The sequence below is a fragment of the Culex pipiens genome, chromosome 3 (genome assembly GCF_016801865.2).
Source record: "Culex pipiens pallens isolate TS chromosome 3, TS_CPP_V2, whole genome shotgun sequence".
Taxonomy (NCBI): domain Eukaryota; kingdom Metazoa; phylum Arthropoda; class Insecta; order Diptera; family Culicidae; genus Culex; species Culex pipiens.
In genome coordinates this window covers 89413827-89437399 of record NC_068939.1, presented here as the reverse complement: position 1 = coordinate 89437399, position 23573 = coordinate 89413827, and the positions used below count along the sequence as shown (strand labels likewise).

General features: G+C 37.1%; 3 protein-coding genes across 3 annotated transcripts; 2 read left to right on the top strand and 1 right to left on the bottom strand.

Annotated features, from left to right (window-relative positions):
• Positions 1-228: 228 nt before the first annotated feature.
• LOC120423776 (UPF0389 protein CG9231) lies at positions 229-18474 on the top strand. Its single transcript, XM_039587695.2, has 3 exons — positions 229-458; positions 17701-17984; positions 18048-18474. Exons 2-3 carry the CDS (start codon positions 17725-17727, stop codon positions 18265-18267), a joined length of 480 nt encoding a protein of 159 aa, XP_039443629.1. The 5' UTR covers positions 229-458; positions 17701-17724; the 3' UTR covers positions 18268-18474.
• A 29-nt stretch (positions 18475-18503) lies between these two features.
• On the bottom strand, positions 18504-20903 carry LOC120423774 (uncharacterized). Its single transcript, XM_039587693.2, has 3 exons — positions 20657-20903; positions 20025-20592; positions 18504-19962 (listed from the first exon to the last, which is right to left on the bottom strand). Exons 1-3 carry the CDS (start codon positions 20786-20788, stop codon positions 18524-18526), a joined length of 2139 nt encoding a protein of 712 aa, XP_039443627.1. The 5' UTR covers positions 20789-20903; the 3' UTR covers positions 18504-18523.
• A 143-nt stretch (positions 20904-21046) lies between these two features.
• LOC120423775 (vacuolar protein sorting-associated protein 28 homolog) lies at positions 21047-22150 on the top strand. Its single transcript, XM_039587694.2, has 2 exons — positions 21047-21202; positions 21267-22150. Exon 2 carries the CDS (start codon positions 21314-21316, stop codon positions 21944-21946), a length of 633 nt encoding a protein of 210 aa, XP_039443628.1. The 5' UTR covers positions 21047-21202; positions 21267-21313; the 3' UTR covers positions 21947-22150.
• Positions 22151-23573: the final 1423 nt, after the last annotated feature.

Below are 23573 nucleotides of genomic sequence, written 5' to 3'. Positions count from 1 at the left end.
AACCGGATCTCTACCATCGACGGGGTACAAACTAAAAAGTAAACATGCCTTATTTATCTGAGGGTTTCGAATTAATAAAATTTCACTGTAATTCTCTATGATTCGTTCTAGTACCTCCCGGAAAAAAACATCAAAGCACCCCCTTTTTTCCACGCCACTGGTGCATCATATGTTTTTATTTTTTTAATCATCTGTCATCGTGATCTTGATCACGGAGGATTATTCTGTTTGTGAGATTTTTCCGCCCAGAGCCATTTGGAGGTCGGTTCGGTATAAAACGATTGCAACCGCATCTTGCCGGGTTTAATACGCGCTCGCGAAGCTCCGGAGAAAGAAGTGACCGAAATTAAGCTGAGCATTTGTGATTATCATTTTAGTCTAGGGTGCTAAACGAAGAAATTTAGTGCAACGTTTGAAAGCCGATCAGTGATCCTGTTGTGTAACCCTCTGTTTATCAGGTTTGTTTTCGAACGCGTAGTAATCTTACAAAAAATGCATTCTTTTACATTATTATGTTGCTTACACAATATTTGTAAGCTAGAGAAAACCAAAAGGACATTTTACTAAAACTTGGATACTTAATTTTAGAAGATTTTTGCTACCAGAAGAAATTCTTATCTATAAATAGACCATTGGCATACCTATAACCCAATATTAGTACATAAGTGCTAATTATACCGATTACAATTCTCAGAATGATAAGCATAAATCATTTATGCTAACTTTATGAAGCCATCTTGAAGAAACACGCCTTCAAGAAAAAAATAATACGAGCAGTAACGATGACTGGCAAGTTTTTTATTGGTCTCCAAATTAACGCTTAAAGTAGCAAACTTCTTCTCAGTTTGTTTTGATCCTTATTTCTTGTTGGGTCGCGAAATGTGTGATTCCCAAAAGAAAAGTGTGTGATTAAATGCCTTTGACGATGTCACTCACTCACGGAACTTTCGCTTTCTTATCAGCGCAAGAAGATGCAATGCTGGATGACGAAACGTAGCGATTTTCTAAATTAAAACTAATAGGAATATGGTAGGCTAATTAATTTCTAAATTCCGCTAGTTGATTTATTTGCTACTTCGAAAACACACTTTTGTATATGATTTTGTTTTTGCGCTTGGAGAGTAACTTGAACTTTTTGCAAGTCGTGTTTTGGACGATGAAAAGCGGACTATTTCGTCACTTCAGAAAAAAAGGAAGTTGTTTTACAACAGAATTCCAAAAATATTATTTTCCAGATATTCAGCTTTTAAAGAAAATCTTTAAATTAACCTAAGCAAACAAAAAATCAAGTGAGTTTTGTGTTTTCGTTTGGCTTAAATTTGGCATATATGCGTTATCCGTTCGTGTAGCCAATGAATCACATTTGAATTCTCGCTTACTTTTACAAAAGGTCCTATGCAGGGGAAATTTACACATTTTAATCAGTTTAAGCCGTTCGACCAATTCTAGTCACTTTTGCCGTTTTCCGCTATTCAATCAACATTTTTAGATGTATTAACAATGGAAAGTTGCTTGCTCACTTTCATTTGAGCTATTTATTACCTTGGAACAGTCAAAAACACGTGTTTTTTATAGACTGTGTCACAGGTTTTTCGTGGTGCCGAGAATTGGATGAATCTTTCAGCGTTACAGCGTTTTCCAATAATATTTACCTTTCCAGTACATCGAACATTTGTGGAATTTCTCGAAGATTCAGAATACATTAGAATACAATCTACAAACCATGGTTATTATCATAAATTCTTCAGAAAACCCATCCCAATTTGCTTCAACACCTGTTTTGGACATAATAGGAATATTTCCTTTTGTGTTCGTGCGCAGGGTGAGGGAGGCACGAGTCCCAGCGTCTGGGATCGACGGAATAACGCGCACGCACAAAGAAAAGAATAATTTAATATCTAACAAATTAAAATGTGTATTTAACTACTGACGACCATACAGAGAATGAAACATAAACAATGACAATATATGACGTTGGACAGATGACTTTTCTCCATCTACGCGCTCACAGCATCACAAGTCAACAGCCTGGCAGTTGATTGTGAGCCCTGCGGCACGTGAAGCATAAAAGTGCATTAGGGTAGCTTCACGCATTATCGCTGTCTGCAACATTTCCTTTGATCTCGGACCTACGGATATGAATTGGCGGAACTGACTACACAGGAACGGATGTCGAATTCTACATCAAGTCTAATATGGCTTCCGACATGTCAAACAACACTAATTTAGCTCAGGAATTCAAATTTGACATCCTCAGTACGATCTGGTGCCATTTGGCAACCCTGCCATCAATTCGGAATATCCGTAACATGGTTACGATGGACCAATTTCGGTAATTTCACAAGTACCCTTTCCGATGTGTCAAACAACACTGATTTTGGCTCAGGAATTCAAATTTGACTCTGTAAGATCTAGAACTATTTGGCCACCCCGTCACCAACCCGGAATATCCGTAACGTGCATCCGATGGTCTAATTTCGGTAATTTTACAAACACATATACCTTCCGACATGTGAAACAACACTGATTTTAGCTTGGGAATTCAAATTTGAATTCCTGAGCCAAAATCAGTATAGTTTGACACGTTGGAAAGTGTACTTGTGAAATTAACGATATTGGTCGATCGGAATTATGTAAGGGCAGGGTGAAGAGATCTTCCCCGGTGACTTCTTGCTGGGCCGTACTGCCGCTACCGGCAGCGACCACGCTGGCGAACGAACGCCCCCAACCAGGAGGGAACGCTGAGTTTTCCGCTGGAACCGTAAGCTGTTCAGCTGCAGGAACGGCTGCGCTCGTACTTCGCTGAGGAGGGTGGGACGCTTTCTTCTTCCTCTTTTCCTGCTCCTCGAGGTAGGCCTTGCGCGCGACGCATCCGCGGTAATTGCCGGTATGGTTGTCGTCACAGTTCGCGCACTGTATGCGCGGCTTGGTTTGTTCTGCCTTGTCCCCCAAGTCCGCCTTTTGTGGCATTGCGCACGCCTCCGAGAGGTGTGACTCACCGCACTTCACGCAGCGGGGCCGGAGGTTGCAGTTCCGCGAGCCGTGGTCAAATTTCTGGCATCGGTGACATTGCGCTGCGTCCGTCGGGTTCTTGGTGTAAAACCGCCAGTTTACCCAAAAACCGTCCAACGTCTTAGTCCGCCGCAGGTCTTGAATCTTGACGGTGCCGCGGTCGAAGTACAATAGGTACAGTGTGTGAGTACCTGTTACCGTTGTCTTGCGCGAGAGCACTTTTATCTCCCGTGGTTTTATTCCGGCGACCGAAAGGTGCTTCTTCAAGTCGGAAACTGGACGGTCTTGGTAACCCTGTAAGACAGCCATTCTCAACCTTCTTCTACGCTGGTACCCCCTGCCATGTAAATCAAGTAGGCCCGGTACCCCCGTTGAGAATCGGGGTTGAATGTGTAGAAGTTGAAGTTGCTACGCTTCAATTCTTCAAACACCAGGTCGAAGTTCTTTTAATTCAGTGTGATCACTTGCACTGCCGACTTACCGATTTTCAGACAATATCCGAGGTCTTCCAGCAACTCGTCAACATCGTCCGCCAACGTGTCCAAAACAAAAATTGGTGGTGGTCTTCGTTCCATCGGAGAATTGTTCTTTTTAGTCGTCGACACTTTCTTCCGTGCACGACCATAGACGTATCCAGTTTGAAATGACCGCTAGGTGGCCAATGGTGTTAGAAATGACAGCTTCCATGTATTTGAATATGGGAGCTCAGGAAAACTTAACTTTTAAGCAATAAAATGATTATTTATGATAAAAGTATTGATTGATTAGGTGCACAAAATGTGTCTAGAATATTATTAAAATAAAAACTGTTCGAAAAATTTGCAATTGAGATAAGTACACCATTCGATTCAGCAGGAATTTTGAGCACCAAAAATATATAGTTTTCATATGTTAAGTGTTTTATTTTAGAAGAAAATTAACAAAAAGTATGAAAATCGAGACATTTAGTATGGGAGCTGTCAAATCTCTCACCATCAAAAAGCAGCGTGGAGCTTTCGCTGGATTTGTCTATCGTCGTCGTCGTCGGTAGTGCTGCTACAGTCGGAGTTGTTGTTGTTGTTTTCTTCGTCGTCGCTCAGCAATAACCCACATAGAAAAATGGGCGGAAAACGACCAGAAAGCGGGGACGTTTTGCCTGAAAGCGGGCCCGATTTTCAGCACGCTTTTTCCCCTCGTTGTGGCCCATTTCGTGCCAGAATGCAACATTTAGGCGGGCGTTACGCATTTTGGCCGAGCTGTTACGCCCGTCTGTGGCACGCTTCTGGGCACATTTTGACCACGATAACGGGCAAAAAAGCGATGGCGGAACGGGGCGCATTTTGGGGGGTGCTTCTTCTTCTTCTTTAGTATTTCCGGATCCAGTTTAGAGCGGTTAGGGTGATCAAAACAATTAGGGTGACAAAAAAATAAAACAGATTAAAATGTTTATTCAAAGAGTTTCTAAAATTACAATAAAAGCCACTTAACCTATTTAAAACTAGCCTATATAAATGAAAGTTGAATTAATATGTTCAACTTAATTTAAAATGGCCCTATTGGTTTAAATAACTGAATTTGATAAAATTATTTTACTAAACTAACCAAAATAGTTTAAATAACTTTAAATTAGTAGTAATTATTAAAATTTAGTTGAATTTAGGTAAATTTTGTTAAATTAAGGTTAATTTAGAATAATTGAGTTAAATGTCAAGTTTAGTTTAATTTAGTTAATTAAGTTAAATAAATTTAAATTAAGTTAAATCAAGTTAATTTAAGTTAAATTAAGTTGAAGAAATTCAGATGAATTCATATATAAGTAAAAATAAGTTAAATTTAGTAAAATTTAGAAAAAAAAATATATTTATTAAAATTTAGTTTTGTTTCGTTTAAAAATTTTTAAATATAGAAAAATTTAGTAAAATTTATTAAAATTTTGTAAAATTTAGTACAATTTAGTAAAGTTTCGTAAAATTTAGTAAAATTTTCTAAAATTTATTAAAATTTAGAAAAATTCAGTAAAATTTAGTAAAATTTAGTAAAATTTAGTAAAATTTAGTAAAATTTAGTAAAATTTAGTAAAATTTAGTAAAATTAAGAAGAAATTAGTAAAATTTAGTAAAATTTAGTTAAATTTAGTAAAATTTAGTAAAATTTAGCATAATTTAGCAAAGTTTAGTAAAATTTAGTAAAATTTAGTAAAATTTAGTAAAATTTAGAAAAATTTAGTAAAATTTAGAAAAAAATAGTAAATTTTGGTACAATTTAGTGAATCTAGTAAAATTTTATAAATATAAGTTAAATTAAGTTTAATTTAGTTACGTTTAGTGAAAGTTAGTAACATTTAGTAAAATTTACTAAAATTGAGCAGACTTTATTTAAATGCAGTTAAATTTATTATTATTTTTTTAAATTTAGTTAAATTTAGCAAACTTTAGACAAATTTAGTTAAATTTAGTTAAATATAGTTAAATTTGGTTAAATTTAGTTAAATTTAGTTAAATTTAGTTAAATTTAGTTTAATTTAGTGAAATTTAGTTAAATTTAGTTAAGTTAAGTTAAATTTAATAAAATCTAGTTAAATTTAGTTAAATTTAGTCAAGTTTAGTAAAATTTAGTAAAATTTAGTAAAATTCAGTAAAATTCAGTAAAATTTAGTAAAATTTAGTAAAATTTAGTAAAATTTGGTAAAATTAAGTAAAATTTAGTTAAATTTAGAAGAATTTAGCAAAATTTAGTAAAATTTAGTTAAATGTAGAAAAATTTAGTAATATTTAGTAAAATTTGGTTAAATTTAGTTAATATAGTAAAATTTGGTAAAATTTAGTTAATATAGTAAAATTTAATAAATATAAGTAAGATTAAGTTAAATTTAGTTACGTTTACTAAAAGTTAGTAACATTTAGTAAAATTTAGTAAAATTGAGCAGACTTTACTTAAATTTAGTTAAAGTTATTAAAATTTTGTTAAATTTAGTTTAATTTAGCAAACTTTAGATAAATTTAGTTAAATTTAGTTTAATATAGTTAAATTTAGTTAAATTAAGTTAAATTAAGTTAAATATTGTGAAATTTAGTTAAATTTAGTTAACTTTAGTTAAATTTAATGAAATTTAGTTAAATTTAATGAAATTTAGTTAAATTTAGAAAAATTCTGCTAAATTTAGAAAAAAATGGTAAAATTTCATAAATTTAGTTAATCTAGTAAAATTTAATAAATATAAGTTAAATTTAGTTACGTTTAGTAAAAGTAAGTAACATTTAGTAAAATTTAGTAAAATTGAGCAGACTTTACTTAAATTAAGTTAAATTTATTAAAATTTTGTTAAATTTAGCAAACTTTAGATACATTTAGTTAAATTTAGTTAAATTTAGTTAAATATAGTTAAATTTAGTTAAATTTAGTAAAATTTTGTTAAAGTTAGAAAAAATTAGTAAAATTTAGTAAAATTTGGTAAAATTTGGTAAAATTTGGTAAAATTTGGTAAAATTTGGTAAAATTTTGTAAATCTAGTAAAATTTTGTAAAGTTTAGTAAAATTTGTAAAATTTAGTGAAATTTAGCTAAATTAAGTTAAGTTTAGTTCAATAGTTCAGTTTAGTTAAATTTTGGTAGATTAAATTAAATTGATTTGAGTTAAGATCAGTTGAAATAAGTTTAATTCAGTTAAACTAAGATAAATTCTATTATATTTAGTAAAATTTGGTTCAATTCAGTTGAATTCAGTAAAAATTAGTTAAAAAAAATAAAACTAAGTAAAATTTAGTTACAATAAGTTAAATTCAGCAAAATTTAGTTAAATAAAGTTAAACCAAGTAAATTTAAGTTATATTAAGTGAAATCTAGTAAAATTTAGTTAAACTTAGTTAATATCAGTTACATTTAGTTTAATTTATTAATATTTAGTTTATTTCAGTTAAATTTAGTTATATTTAGTACTGACTTACAATTTAGTAAGAATAAGTTGACTTTAAATTTAGTGAAATTCAGATAAACTAAGTTAAATTTAGATAAATTAAATTAAATTTCACTTAATAAAATAAATAAAGTTAATTTGGGTTTGCTAAGTAAAGTTGAATAAAGTGAATTTAGTTAAATTAAGTTAAATTAAGATATGATTTTAAGATTGACTTTAAATTAAGTTAAATTCAGTTAAACTTAGTTAAATTTAGATAAATCAAGTTAAATATCACCAAATTAAATTAAATAAAGTTAAATTGGGTTTGCTTAGTATAGTTAAATATAGTGATTTTTGTTAAATGAAAATATATTCAAATAAATTATGTTAAATTAAGGTAAGATTGAGTTAAATAAAGTTAAATAAACTTAAATAAGCTTATAAATAGTAATATACAGTTAAATAAAAATAAATAAAGTAAAATTGTGTTAAATATTGCTAAATTTAGTAAAATTTTGGTAAACTGAGTTAAATTACGTTAATTTAAGTTAAATTAGTTTATATTAAGTTGAATAAATTATTTCGGTAACATTTACTTGAATCCAGCTAAATAAAGTTAAATTTATTTTAAATTAGAAAAATTAAAAAGCCAAATTTCACGAAATTTAGTAAAATTTGATTGAAAATTGTTGAATTTAGCGAAATGTAGATGAATTTAGTAAAATTTCGTTTAATCTGTAAAATTAAGTTACATTTAGTTATATTAAGTAAATTTTCGTTTAAATGTAGTGAAATTAAGTTGAATTTAGTAAAATTAAAAATAAATTAGTGAAATTAAGTGAAATTTAAATTTATTTTAGTTGAATTTAACTTTAAATTAAGTATAATTAAGTTTAATAAAGTTAAGAAAAATTTATCTTTATTTGAGTAAAAATGAGTAAAATTAAGTAAAATTATGTTCAGTTTTGTCAATTTGATTTCATTTATGTAAAATTTATTGAAATTTAGTAAAAAAATAGTAACAAATAATTTAATTTATATCAAGTTTGAAAAAAATGTTAAATTTTGTAAAATTAAGTAAAATTGATGTCAATTTCGTTATTTGTTTTGATTTAGTTCATTTTTTAATAAGTTAAATAAATTTCAATTTTGTTTAATATAGTTTACTTTAGTTAGAGTTAGTTAAATTTAGAAATTAATGATTAAATTTGTTTACAATTGCTGTTATTTCAGTTAAATTTAGTTATATTTTGTAAAATTTGTAAAATATAGAAATATTTAGTTAATTTTAGTAAAATTTTACTAAATTTTAATAAATTTTATTAAATTTAACTAAATTTTATAAAAAAAATAACTGAATTTAACTACTTTTGACTCATTGTAACTAAATTTTACTCATTGTAACTAAATTGAACTTAGTGTAAATAACTGTAACGAAATAAAAAAAAACACGTTTTGCAAAATTAAATGACATTTCACTATAAATTGAAATAAAAATAAAATAAAATCAATTTGACTAAATATGAATCAATTTAACTACGTTTTAATCATTTAAACTAATTTTAAATCAAATAAACTAATTTTAAATAAATTAAACTCATTTTAGATCAATTAAACTGAATCTTATTAAGCATAAATCAATTTACTTCTACAAAATTTCACATATATTTTACTAAAATTAACTACATTCAACTGAAATAAAATAAATTGTGCAAAATTTTAATCATTAATTTCTAAATTTAACTAACTCTAACAAAAGTTAACTTAAATTGAAATAAACTAAGCTAAATAAAAATTTAACTAAATTAAAACAAATAACTAAATTTGAATCAATTGGCTACATTGACATCAAATTAACAAAATTTAACATAATTTTACTTCATTTTACTTCATTTAGATAAGTTTAGCCCAATTTAACTTTACTCAACTTAATTTTACTAAATTCAACTTAATTTTACCTAATTTAACTGATTATAGCCAAATTCAACTAAATTTTACATAAATGAACTAAATTTCGCCAAATTTAAAACTAAATTTAATTTAATTTCATTAAATTTAACTTAATTTCACTAAACTTAACTTCATTTTACTTTATATAACTAAATTTAACTAAGTTTTGCAGATTTTACTAAATTTAACAAATTTTTTCTTAATTCAGCAACATTTTACTAAATTTAACCATTTTAATTAAATTGAACTAAATTTAGTAGATTTCAGCTATTTGTTTTTTTCTAAATTTAACTAAATTTTACATATTTAGCTGAATTTAGCTTTAGTTTACTAAATATTACTACTTTTTACCTAGTTAACTTACGTGAACTAAATTGAACCTAGTTTATTTTTTTTTTAATTTTTACTAAATTTTACCTAATTAAACTTAATATACTTGTTTCTACTTATTTTTTTCTTTGTTTATTTTAAAATTTTACTCAATTTAACAAATTCAAACTAAATTTAACTTAATTTACATAAATTTAACTAAATTTTACTTAATTAAACTTATTTCAACTAAATTTAAGTTAATTTAACTTAATATAAGTTAACTTAATTTTATTTACCTAAATTTAACTAAATTTACCTTAATTTTACTATTTTTTTAAATTTAAATTAACTTAACTTCATTTCACCTAGTTTAACTTTTTTTAACTTCAACTAAATTTCACTTAATTCACCTAAATTTAACTTAATATAACATAATCAAACTAATTTTTACTTAATTTTGCAGAATTTAACTTAAATTACATTAATTAATCAAAATTTAACAAAATTTTAAATTTTTTAAAATTCAGTTGAATTTTGAAAATTTTGTTTAATTTGGTGAAATAATGTTTAAATTTGTAAAATTAATTTAAACTTAGTTAATTTTGTTAACATTTAGTTAATTTGATTTAAATTTAGTTACTTTTATTCAAATTTTGTTAAATGTAGTTAAATTTAGTTAAATCTGGTTCAATTTAGTAACATTAAGTATAATTTAGTTAAATTTTGTAATATTTAAAATTGATATAAATTTAGAAAAATAAAAAAAAATGTTCGATTAAATATGATATAATTAAATTTATTAAAAATTATCAAAATTTCGTTGAGCTGCTTTAAATTTACTTGAATTAGATTTAGTTTTAGTTAAATTGATTTTTAATTTAGTTAAATTTATTCTGATTTAATTAAATTGATTAAAATATTTTTAATTTGTTAGAATTTAGTTATTTCTAGTTAAATTTATTTAAATTTAATTCAATTATGTCAACTTTAGATTAAATTAAGTAAAATAATTTAAAATGATTACCTGAAAAAGTTTCAGTTTGTTAATTTTCGAAAATTATAGTAAGAATTACTCAAAATTGCAAAAGGTATAAGAAATTTACTTAATTAATCAGTTAAATTATCAAAATTTTGGTAATTTGTTTATGTTCAATTAAAATTTAGTTAAGTTTAGTTGAAATTTCTTAACAAATGGTTTCCTGTTTTGATGCTGTAAAAAAATGATGTTGCTAATTTTTATTTTTGTATTTTTGAACTTCTGTAATTTTTTTAAATTTTTGTTGATTTTTTAATCTATGTTTTTTATATTTTTTATTGCAATCGAGAATATTAAATTAATAATTGTTTAGTGTTTTTGTTTAATTGTATATTCGTATCTGTAATTTTTTGTTTTTTTTTTTGTATTTTTGAATCGATGTATTTATATAATTGGGAATTTCTACATCATTAAAAAATATTTAGTAATGATGGAAACTTTATGTCGTAAAAGAAATACTGAGGGAACGAAACACAGTAAAGAATCGATAAAAAAATGTTGTGGGGGGACATTCAAATAAAAAAAAAACATTGAACTTTGAATAGTAAAATAAAAGCTAATTTCCTGCAGATGAAGCAGAACAAAACGGGTGCGAGATGTCAATTCTATCTCGGAAGAAGAAATGGGACAAAATGCGGAACACTCTAGCAAACCAACGCTGGTCAGTTGAGGTTCCCGCTGACGGTACTCATGCCGAAGTGACCTCGGCCGGACCCGGCGGCGTGACGTCCCTAAAGTTGTGAGTGGTTGCATCTGCTGCCTCGAGTTGGTCAGCTCGGTTGCGGTTGATCCGACGGGGAACAATTAGTTGGCCACCGACGGCTGCAGTGGCGGCGCAGAAAACTGTTTCCCTCCGGCGGCCGTTTGGCTCAGCGCCAACAAACTGCGCTGGATGTTGGGGCAGGCGGACGGGATAAACTGCTGCACGGCCGGGTTGGCGGCGGCCGGTTCGACGGCCTACTCGTACAACATCATGCGCAGCAGCTCGTTCTGCATGATGCTCTGGGTGTGAATCTACAGCTCTTGCGGGGTCGGAATATGCGGCTGGTGTTGCTTTGTGCTGCTGGTTCTGGGCCAGGAGTTAGTTGCCTGCTCGATTTCGGGCCACCATGACGACCAGCACCAGTTGGAACGGCGGAACCAATCACTGGAGCACGGTCCGGATTGGGCGGTGCCGCTAACGATCCTCAAAAATCGAGTCAACGTTCTCCAAGTTGACTCCGTTCCGCTGGCCCAACCTCCGGCGGCCATCCACTTCCGCGGCCAGCCACTCCGGCTCCTCCTCGATGACCGTGTCCTGGAGGCGGTAGTAGTGATGGTGATGGTGGAATGAAAATGAAAGATAAAAACTTACCTTTAATCTGCCGACCAAAACACACCAGAACAACATTTTTTTTCTAGCCAACTGAAAAGTTCAAACGAAAAAGTTTGACAGTTCGCGCGTTATGAAAAAAGAGAGAGTGTGCGTTTTGGCATGCACGAAGTTTATTGGTGTGCGTGTGCAAACATAAAATCAACATTTTCGCGGATTGAGTCTTGGATAGAGGGTCTGAACTGGCACTGGGGATGCCCGATTTTCGCCCGCAGCCCCCCTAAAGTTAGAGTGGGAACTTGTTCCTGATGGGGATGCCCAGTCACGGCGTTCTCACAGGATTCTTACAGAGTTCTAACAGAGCGAAAATATTCTTACTAGAACCACAGACAAACAGACGTAAATCTCTTTTTAATTCCATCAATCAGGAATATAACGGCTGATTTGAATTTAAACTTAGTTCTCGGATTATCCACCAGAATAGGATGGCGCTGCAATCAAGGCACACTTTCAAATGACGTTTAAGCTAGCGCGCCAAAAGTTTCAGGTAGCGCGCCAAAAGTTTTGTTTTTTTTTTCTGCTGCTACTTGAGTGTGAGGATGGTCCAGTTTGGAGAAGATTGGTCGGTGGAATTTTTGGATCCGGACCCGCCTCCGGGTGTGGATTCCGCTGAATGGTCTGTTGAGCATTTAGATAATCCTCAATCCTTCCCGGCCGAACCGTTAGAAGAAGAGACGCCGGATTGGTTTGAAAGTGATAATCTTAACTCCGTCGTGGTCCTCAAATCCGGCCATCATGAATGAAGCTGTGTCCAGCGATGGCGATTGCGCTTACCACGATTTCAGCAACTCGGTATTGACAACCCGGCCGACCTCGAGAATGTTGACTCCGTCGTGGCCCTCAAATCCGTCCCTCATGGATGAACCGGTGTCCAGCGATGGCAATTGCGCGACCCGGCCGACTTCGAGCACGAGTCTACCAAACAGCGTTCGCCGATGTTGGTCTCCAGGAAAGCTGGATGGCAGAAACTGGCCACTGGTAAGGTTGAAGATGTAGGTATAGACCGTCGACAACAAGGTCAACCTGGTCTCATACGATTATTTGGTTGCTTGCAAGTGGACTAAATTGCTTGCCGAGAAGGTAGCTTAACCTCACGCTAAGAAATTTATTATTTAAACTCATGGCCAATTTGTGGGCATTGTTCACAAACAGCGCAGTGATACCCAAACCACCCTCAAACTGGTGCATCTTTCCATCAACCTCTGCAGCCTACACGAATGTTTCCTCGGCAAGATTTACCTAGTGCATGGCCGCAATCGGACGCGGACGTGGACCGTCTGCGTGAGTTAAGAATTCAGTAACAACTTTTCAAAAGGGCGAATCCCTCAGATGTAAACAAACTGAGTTTTCGTCAGAATCATGTAAAGCGAACAAAACTGATTCTAAAACACCCTCCAACATCTCAAAATTCCGAAACTACGTAGTTTTACAAGCAAAAAACAAAAGGGCTAATCAACAACATCAATCAAAACAAACCAAATTGAGTTTCCGCCCTTGTGTTTTTACCCAATCACGAGGGGCGAATGTAGTATTTTCTGCAAGTTCCGACGTATATTTAGAAACACCAAATTTTCGTTATAATTTTGTAAATTTTAACCTGACAATCCTCAAAATGGATCAAAATGTATGTTTCTGATGTCTCTGACCACAATTCCACAACAAACACAGATTTGTATGATCCATAAATACATAAATTTTTAATTTCAATTATTGTAGTATCGGATCTGGTCTGGATTCACAATCTAGATATGAAGGTCCATAAATTGCCGGTTCTGGGAACATCCGGGGATTCTGTTTCGAGCAGTTGCAGGACAAAAAGTTAGTGTAGGGAGGTTTAGGAGGAATGCCGTACAAAATCATCGCCTCCGTAACCATTGAAGCTATGCAAAGATTGAGAAGGCAGGATGGCGTCGCGGGGTGGCCTAGTCGTCAGGTGCCATGTCTCCCACTTCCGGCGGGGACACCCCAAGGAACGTCACTTCAATACAGACCACATCGTCAAACCAACTTGCTACTCACGGTGTATCCTGGCTCAACGAGAATTGGCCTGAATCGGACTCCTTATGAAGGCTTTCTAGACCAATTTTTTATCACTGAGGTTGCAAATATCACTGTATTATCACTGACTGTAACGTTTCACAATGATAAAATAGTTGTTTCACCACTTTTTTCTTTAAAAACCCGAAAAATGAACAAAAAACAAAAGGGCGAATCTGTTGTTTACTTCTGCTTTGTGGCGTAACCTGACGGGCTAAACCGTTGTTTTGGTTGAGTGGGTGGCGAATACGGTGGGGCGAAAATGTAGGCACGCTCTTCAAAAAGGCGTAATTTCTTTTTCTCAATTTTTAATAGCAAAAATACTTTAATTAATTCCAAATTGCTCTCTATGATGAAATTATTGCTATTTTCTATAACGTTTTGACAAAATTGATGGTTTTCATGCTTTTTTGTGGAAATAGGAATTGATCGAAATTGCAAAATTTTGAATGTTGATTTTCCCGAAACGGCAGGATCGTAGGTTTCGCCCTTTTGAAATGTTGTTACTGAATTTGAACTTCTTGCATTCTTCTCACATGTTGGTAAACAAATGTAAAAGTTAGTAAACAAATCTCCCTCCTCTCACTACAACAAGAGTGACCGCGTTCACTCACACACTAACCAATTCTCATATACAGTGATGCTTAATGCTAGTATTGGCCACCACATCGAGCTACTAGCTAACCTTTTTCCATATTTTTGTGATTGATGGATTTTCGTTAAATTTGTTCAATGATTTACGTCTGTTTGTCTGTGCTAGAACTGTGCCGTCATTCTGCCAAATCTTTGCAAGAATTCTCAAAGAATTCTAGCTCAAATGCAATAACCGGTTCTGCTAGAATCCTGCTAGAATGCTGCTAGAACTGTTCTGACAGGCCAGCTGCTAGATTTCTGTTAGAATCTTGCTAGAACGAGCTGGCAGAAATTTTCTGCTAGAATCCTGCTAGATTTTTGTTAGAATAGAACGGATAGAACTTTTTGTGTGAAAAGTTTGTTTGAAAATTTATCTTTATTCAAAAATCACACATTTTTAAGCAGAAACTTTTCACTTAAACACTTATTATTTCACGTTTTCTGGTGCGATTGGAGCAAACACTTTCTGTCTTGATTCCACCTCACGTTTGTTCGCATGGTTTTAATGTGCTGGTTCCGGATGGACACATTCCATAGAAGTTGACACACGACGACTTGAAGTAATCGACATTTCGATTGCGCAGTTTTCTGGGATGCTCCACGTGTGGAATCGCCGACATCTCCGGTGCTGCGCTCACCGGCCTCCGAGAAACAAGCAGAATGTTGTATGTTTTGGATTGATTAAAATTACTCAAGTTCATTTTACTTACCGAATTAAGCAGTGCAGGGGAAAATGCATCTCCATTCAAGACAAGAACGTTAGAAAAAATGAACTTGCCTGAACATGTTCAATGACAAGATGGTAATTGCGGAAATCACATTCGCCACAAAGCGGTTGGGCGGAAATGACATCATTTTCGACAGATTTTGCCCTGTCAGAATTTTCTCACAAAATTCTTATAGAATTCTAACAGATTTCATTCTGTCAGAATGTTAGCAAAATTCTAACAGAAATCTAACAGGCCTGCTAGAATCATTCTAGCAGGATTCTAACAGAGCCAACTTTGCACACGGCCGGTAGACGAACTTCGCGGGTTTTTCGAGGCCGCACTCGAACTGCCACGGCCACGGCCGGCCTTTGGCATGCTGGAGAAGCAAACTCGCGGGTAAACACAATCAATTTCGTCGAAAAAATCCGAAAAAAACGATAGAGCACTGAGCACTTGACTGCTGCTTGCTCTCGTGCGTACACGGAGGGGTTCAGAACAAAACAACTTTTCGATACAAGTGTTGAAAAGCTCAACTGTTCAGCATTGATTGATTTTCAAATCAGTTATTTGTGGTAGTTAAAAGCTGGGTGCAGAATAGTTGTCCGCAAAGCGGCCTCAATTTAGAACTGTCTAAGCGGAACCAATTTACTGTTTGAAAAATGATACCAAGTATTGTAATCGATCTATGATTTTTTTTGTCAGGAATAAAAAAGTCGAGGGCGTCGAGCTTTTGAGGTATTCGAAGTCAACAAATTGTTAGAAGAGTGTTGGAATCGAGATTGGCATAATTTGTCGCTAACATTTAAATAAGCGCTATATCTCACGCAAAACCTATGTTTATGAGGTTTTTTGAAATGTTAGCGACGAATTATCAATAGCTATGAATGGCACCAGGTAAATAAAATTGAATAAACTTACTCCGATATTATCACTGCGCTTCAAAGATACAAAATCAAGGAACTTCCATTCGGTTGCTCTTCAGATTAATAAAATTCCACCCACTTCTGACGCAATTGTTCGTCACGTGGAAAACAAAGATTGACTCTTTTGGCCGCCCATTATTTAGTCTACGAACAAAAAAAAACGCAAAGCACTTAATTTTTCAGCAAAAACTATAAAATCAACAGATCTAAAATGTTTCAAAACAAGTCACTTCAGCAGCAAAAAATATGTCACGCTTGAGCGTGAACATAGCCTTCTACTTTGTTTATGTTTAAAGCTGTAGTGCAGTTTTATTAGTGAAGAGCAGTAGGGATCATTCAGTAATCACGTTACGCATTCTGTCTTTTCAGTACCCAGGTTAAAAGCTGGGTGCAGAATAGTGGTTCGCAAAGCGGCCCCAATTCGACGGTAACATTTCAAAAGGCATCATGTACATTTTGACACTTTCTGGGTTATTGCATATTCTGAAAGTACTCCTAATAAGCTACCTCTCCACCAAAAATGAGCAAAAGTTACTTCAGTAAAGTCTGTTTAATCATGATTTTAAATAAAGTAACATAAACAAAATCTCTGCAATCAGCAGTCTCTGTTTATATAGCCCTGTCAACATGTCAAACAAAAGACTACATAAACCTCGTGACGGAAAAAAGCAACATGAACAAAGCGCCATGTACATTCGGCGAAGAAAACCGAATCATAACAAAGCGTCCCCCTCAATGCCAGCAGGGTGATTTCAAAAGAAGTTATGTTTGTTTTTCTCAAATAAAATTACGGAAATAATGTTTTATTGCATTTGGATGATCAAGTATGAATAAAAGCAACGTTTTTCATCGTTTGTTATCATTATTTTGCGTTTATATTAAAATGGGAATTGAAAATGGATGCTCAACATTCAAATGCGTTTTTCTCAAAACGCATGGTTTGTACATGATGCTTTTTGAAATGTTGGCGTCGAATTTAGAACTGTGTTCGCAAAATGATACCAAAAAGTGGCAAGTATTGTAATCGATCTATAATTTATTTTGTCGGTGGCGTCGAGCTTTTGAGGTATTCGAAGTAAACAAATCTTAAGAAGAGGGTAGAAATCGAGATTCGGACAATAATTGTCCCAATTGATTGATAATTATGATCTCATAATAAAAAGTAGGCCGTTTCGTTTCTCCAAAAGGACAGGAAAAGTTTACAGTTTCACAGCGGACTTGCAAAAATATATTTTTTTTTCAATGTTTTTTATGTTTGTTTGTATATGAAGTTTTTGAACTTTTAGAGGATTGCTCAGTTACCAGCTATTTTTTCAAAAGAATCCTATCGACGTAGGACGCCAATGGCGCATAGGACTTTTGGAAAAAGTAAAGTGGGCTTGATTAAAATTATAATCTAGTTTGTTTATTAATCTCCGCTAAGAATCGAATCTGTTGATATGAAAACAATGTTTTTTTTTCAGCAGATGTTTTCTTATCAACAAAAACGGTTATTTTTCACTTTCAACGAAGTTGGTAGTTTATTCCTAATTTTTTATTTGAAAAGTTCCTATAAGCATAGAGAACCCCATAGTTTCATTTTGCTTCTAATGTTTGATCCAACCAGATGTTGCTGAACGCCACCTTACTCTCATAGTAAACAACCATGACGTCACAGTCATTCAAGCGTTGATGCGTACGTGCATTTCCGAGCATCATCATCGTGTCTCTAGTCCGGTCAGCCGGCCCGGCTCATTTATGTTGCATGTTCCTCTTTGCGTCGCCATTCTACCAAACAAACTAAAATAATTCAACTTGTTCCACTTTTTTCCCCCTTCACTCTATCTCTCGCGGGTCACGTAGACGAAGGCGGCTCCCCAGAAAGCAATGAGTTTCATCAGCACATCATGCAATTTGGCACGTCTCGCCGGTCGTCAGCTGAGAGCCGGCGGCACGGGACTCCTCCAAAGCCGAGCCAGCAGCTCGGTTGAACCGTCGAAGGAGGCACCCCCAAAGAGTCCGGCGGCGGCTTCCGGTTCTGCGGCCAACATTGGGGCGCGCACGCACGCCCCCAACAACTTTGAGAAGCGACTGCTGGTGTTTACGAAAAAGTACAAATCCACCGACGATATTCCGCCGCTGATCAAGTGAGTTTGTGGTTTGTAGAGTTTAAGTTTGATGATTCTAACGAGTTTTGTCGGGTTTTTCAGCCAGGACGTGATGGAGCGGTGCCGCAACCAGGTGCGCATCAAGATCGCCAACTACATGATGCTGGCGACCGCGATCGGGTGTGTCATTATGATCATGAGCGGCAAGCGCGCCCAGGAGCGCGGCGAAACGGTACAGAAGATGAACCTGGACTGGCACAAGGAGTACAACGAGAAGGCGAAGCAGGAGGACGCGGCCGCGGCGGCTTCCGCGAAGAATTAGGGGTTGTGTTTTTTCGAGTTTTGTTTTTGTGGCCATTGTTTTGAGGATGGCTTTAATTGATCACTTGAAACGTGAAATTCTCACAGCTCGTCGCTGCGCGAGCAGCGAAGCCAACGGCTGTTGAAACGAAACGGAAGAGTAATAGATATTGATGATATTTTAGCTGTTTGTGTCGAACTCAAAATATATATTCTTAAATTTATGAAAGTGGAGTTTTCGGATCGTAACGTAATCTCACAACTTTATTCCGAGACCCTCAATACAACTGCACCGTTTCAACGCTGTACCATCGATTCTGCTGACTTCCGCCCTGGTTGTGCTTCCCCGCGACCAGTCGCTGAATCGTCGGCGCAAGGGCCTTCAGCTCGTCCAAAGCTTCCGCGTGGCGTTTCACCACGGCGGCCCAAACCAGCAGCCGGCGCTTCACCTCGGCGTCCCGCGAAAGAACGATCTGCTGGTAGTGCGAGTCGATGAGCAGGGTGGCCCACGCGATGACCTGTTCGTCGCTGTCGAAGGTGTCGGCGTTGGCGGGAGTTTCCGCGAGGGTGGCGACCGGGTCGGTTAGCAGGAAGAGCAGATGGTCGAGCAGGGCGAGCACTGAGCTGAGGTCGATTTCTTTGCGGAGCAGGGGGAGGATCAGCGTGCGGTGGACGCTGCAGGAAAGGATGATGTTGAGCAGGTCGACGATGGGTTGCGGGGATTGATCTTCCAGGATGAACGAGGTTGGTTGCTCTTCAGACACTGTTGGAAGCTTGCTGCCGGAAACCTTCTCTAACAATTGTTCAACGTCCGGGATTGTCGCCTTTGGAGGCGTCTTCTTCTCCTGGCAGCCAAGGGCGTACTTCAGCGCGGACACCAAGCTCCGCTCGGATACGGTGCTGTACCGCTTGAGACACTTTCCAATGTCAAGCGAGGCGCCAGCCTGGATCATCAACGGAATAATCTTCTCCGTTATCTCCATCTCACAAAAGCCGTGCTTCTCCAGCTCGCTGGCCAACAACTCAAACGACTCACTGAACAGCAACGGTCCAACCGAACAATCAACGTTCGACATCAACCGCATCGAGATCACGTCCTCCGGCAAACCCTCATCCCGAACGGTCTCAACCATCAAATCGCTCTTGTACGCCTCCTGCAGCGTCTCCTCGAATCGCCCGACACTTTCAAACAGCTTGTAGACCACTTCCGGACCCTCATCTTCCCCTTCACTCTCCTCACCCTCACTAACATCCTTCAAATCCCCAACAAAGCCATAACCCTCGTTAAAATCGCAATCCTCATTAATGCTCTCGTTGTCCACGTAGTTCCGCACCTCCGCGCCCTTCTGCGTCCCCACCATATCCGACAGCTGCTCCTTGCTGATCTTGTACGGCACCACGGCCAGCGTCTGCCCGAACGCCAACAGCAGATGGTTCTCCACCAGCCAGAAGCGCGAATTGCTGAAGAACACCTTGAAGAACTGCTTCGCCTGCACCACCTTGAACTGCACGTTGTACAGCAGCAACGAAGCGCCGTCCTGGTTCAGATTGTTCGCGTAGATCGCGATGTAATCCCGGCTGATGCCCACCATCGAGAGCGGTTGCGACGTGTTGATCATGTTCAGGATCGAGATAAAGTTGCCGATCGAGTGGTCGTCGCCGGACGAGCCGTCCGAGTCGAAGGTTAGGGTCTTGGTGAAGATGCGCTTGTCGGACCCTGAATGTTTAAGAATAAAGTAACTTAAGCGCTGAAACAACATTTCCCAATTCAATACTCACAAATCGTAATCAACGAAACGCTCCCCCCGCCCTCCACCAAGCTCTGCCCCACCAGGTGCACCTTCTGCTCGGCCCTCTCCAGCCTAACCTTCCGGAAACGCAGCGGCTTCAAACTCTCCTCCGCCAGCAGACAATAGTGCAACGTCATCGCCCCACTCTCGCCGTCCCGCACAAAGTACCCCAGCACCAGCCGGCCGCTGTCCAGCGCCACCGTACACACGTCCACGATGCTCTCCCGCGCCGCATCCACGATCGGCACGCCGCGCTCGATCTGCTCCGGCGCCTTGCGGTCCTCGTTGCGCGTGTCCACGGCACTCTCCAGCGACTCGCAGCTCCCGTCGTCGTACAGCACCAGCACCTGCCCGGTGGCGACCGCGTACAGCTGCGCGATGGTGCGGTAAAACTTGACCTTCTTCACCTTGTTGATGTCGGCCTGGTCCGCGGGCCAGCAGCGCACGTACCGGCCGCCAAACACACCGACGTACCGCCCCGACCGGAAGTCGTACACCACCTTGCTGGAGAGCCGCTCGAGCGAGGTCCAGCTGTGCTGCAGCTTCTGGTTGCTCAACTGGAAGAAAGCAAACGGTGAAGCGACGTCCCACACCACCCTTTACCAACGCTCAAATTCCCACCTTCACCACCTGGACTATGTTCCGGCCGAGGGTGTTGATGGCGCAGCCGGCGTTCACGTCGCGCGAAAGACCCAAAAACTCGGCCACATCGTTGATCGGGCACAAACTGTAGTACGCTAGCATTTTCGCCATCCTTTTTGGCTTAATTTATCACCGAATTACCACTAAAATACGATAATATCCATCCAACAAGCGACTCGTCGCGAAGAAAACGTGCTGAACTCCAATGAAAACACGCGTGAAAAAAGTAAACATGTCAAAATCGGCTTGATGGTGTGCGAGAAAACGGGGATCGGCTCCCGGGAATTCTCGATTTTCATCATCGCGTCGCGATGCAGTACTAGAATGAATGCCCGAATCACCCCCCGGCGGCGAAGGTCAGTCAGCTGTCAAACTTTTTTGTTGTTTTGATGACGGCGAATGAGTCACTCTGAAAGGAAATCGTAAACAAGACGAGAATTTTTAGGATTTCTGTTGAAAATTGTGATTTTTATCGTTATTACAGAGTGATTCGGTTTCCTAAGAAATACATTGGAATAATTAGCTGTAAGTACTCGAAAATCAACAAAAAGCAAGTGTTTTCAACCAAATAAATCGAAAACTCCCGCAGCACCAAATTCCCAGACGAGACCCGCCAGCACAAAGGGACACCCCAAAATGCAGGAAAACCGCCCGGAGCTGTACGAGGAGGTCAAGCTGTACCGGCACGCCCGCGAGCGCGAAAAGTACGACAACATGGCGGATCTGTTCGCGCTCATGTCCACGCTGCAGAACCTGGAAAAGGCGTACATCCGGGACTGCGTGACGCCGCAGGAGTACACGGCCGCCTGCTCGAAGCTGCTCGTCCAGTACAAGGTCGCGTTCAAGCTGGTCCAGGGCGACGAGTACCCGTCGATCGAAACGTTCGTCAAAAAGTTCCGCCTGGACTGCCCGGCCGCGCTGGAGCGAATTCGCGAAGATCGCCCCATCACGATTCGGGACGACAAGGGCAACACGAGCAAGTGCATCGCCGACATCGTGTCCATGTTCATCACGCTGATGGACAAACTGCGGCTGGACATTCGGGCGATGGACGAGCTGCAGCCCGAGTTGCGCGATCTGCTGGACACGATGAACCGGCTGTCGCTCATTCCGGACAGCTTCGAGGGCAAGGAGAAGGTCGGAACGTGGCTGGGAACGCTCAACTCGATGCAGGTCTCGGACGAGCTGTCCGAGGCGCAGGTGCGGCAGCTGCTGTTTGATCTGGAATCGTCGTACGCGGCGTTTAACAATTTGCTGCATTCGACATAAATTGCGGAACGGAACCGGGACCGAGAGACGGAGATAGAGAGATTGGAGGAATTGTTTTGCGCTGGGCTGCCATGCTAGAGATTGTTTTACGGAAATCGAGATACACTATAGTTGGGACTTTGAAGGAATCGCGTATAGATACATATTATAACTATTATATTTTACAGTGCTAGAAATATATCGTTTGTCGGATAAGAAAGTCGTTTCCGTTGTTGTTTTTTTAATGCAAAGCGATCCCTAGCCCTGTACTGTCCTAAGAGAAGGTGAGCAATTCTCTACGAAATCGGCTAATTGCGAACGTATTTTTTTATTTGGCTCAAACTTTGTGGGGACCTTCCCTATGACCAAAGAGTCTATTTTGTGTGATGGGTTCATTCATACAAGTCTCCATACAATGATGGCAGCTGCCATACAAAAATGGTACGTACATATTCAAACAGCTGTAACTTTTGAGTGAATTTTCTGTGTCTTCGGCAAAGTTGTAGGTCTTATTGAGGACTATTATGAAAAAAATAGGTACACGGAAAAAATGCCGATTTTTAGGTTAACTTATTTTTTACAAAAACTTAATTTCCTAAAATACATATTTATGATTTTCGAGATTTTTTGATTTGTTTTAGTGGTCCAGAAACCGCAACTTTTGAGCTATAGAGAAGTACAGTTCTTGTTCGGTAACTGGGCTGAGAACGTAGCACAGTCACCGAATACTGCTCGTTAACTGGACTGATAAAAAAAATCACGAAGGGACCACCGATGCAGAATATTTTCCAGATGAAATATAAAAATAAAAGTTACTCAAATTTATTTACAACGCTTACTTTTCATATTCCTTAAATTTTGACTTGAAATTAAATAAAAGTTTTGATTTTTTTTTTTCATTTATTGAACATGATTTTTACATCCATTAACCCCTCGGTCATTTCGGTTTGTTTTGGTTTTTTGACGTTTGTCTGCTTTTTAACTGGGCTACGGCCCAGTTATCGAGCGCCCTGTTAAAAAGCAGCCCAGTTAAACAATGCCCAGTTACAGGCTAGTACACTGAAAGCCCGACCATGGTAATTTTAAGAACATTTGCTGCTGCTTATTAAAATAACTGTTGCTTTTTGGTGAAAGTAAACGCAAAAATGGTAGAATGTACCATGCTTCCACAAAATTGCATGGTAGCAATTACGAATTCATTATCATTCTTTCCATATTGGAGGGTTTAAATTACCATACCGCTCTCGACATAGTAAAACTGACTGCGTTAATCAGTTAATTCAAGCACGGAATGTTTTTAGCAAAAATACGTCGGTGCGTGTTCTCAATTTAACCCTACAATATGGTAGCAACTACCATGGTTGGGTTTTCAGTAAATGGAGATCGAGAGGAAAGGGGTCAAGAAACAGTTTTACGAACAGCAGAGCAAAGGATCGTTTTCTAGGGGCTTTTCTTCACCCTCTCTGGCTTGCTTCCGCTGCCACTGCCGCCCATTTGAAATTTTCCTTGACCGATTCCTTCCGAAGTGCATACACCGCGTACCAAACAACTACTGTATGGTCAAAAAATCTGCCGCCGAGTTTTGATTTTTTGAAAACAGTGATTTTTGGAAAAAAAATCGAAATTTCATACAAAAAAAATTTGAACT

Coding starts and splice junctions, on each gene's coding strand:
- LOC120423775 (XM_039587694.2), top strand. CDS start 21,314: ATGCAGGAAAACCGCCCGGAGCTGTACGAGGAGGTCAAGCTGTACCGG.
- LOC120423774 (XM_039587693.2), bottom strand. CDS start 20,788: ATGGCGAAAATGCTAGCGTACTACAGTTTGTGCCCGATCAACGATGTG. Junction 20,593..20,656: donor ACATAGTCCAGGTGGTGAAG/GTGGGAATTTGA, acceptor GCTTTCTTCCAG/TTGAGCAACCAGAAGCTGCA. Junction 19,963..20,024: donor CGTTTCGTTGATTACGATTT/GTGAGTATTGAA, acceptor TTAAACATTCAG/GGTCCGACAAGCGCATCTTC.
- LOC120423776 (XM_039587695.2), top strand. CDS start 17,725: ATGAGTTTCATCAGCACATCATGCAATTTGGCACGTCTCGCCGGTCGT. Junction 17,985..18,047: donor GATATTCCGCCGCTGATCAA/GTGAGTTTGTGG, acceptor CGGGTTTTTCAG/CCAGGACGTGATGGAGCGGT.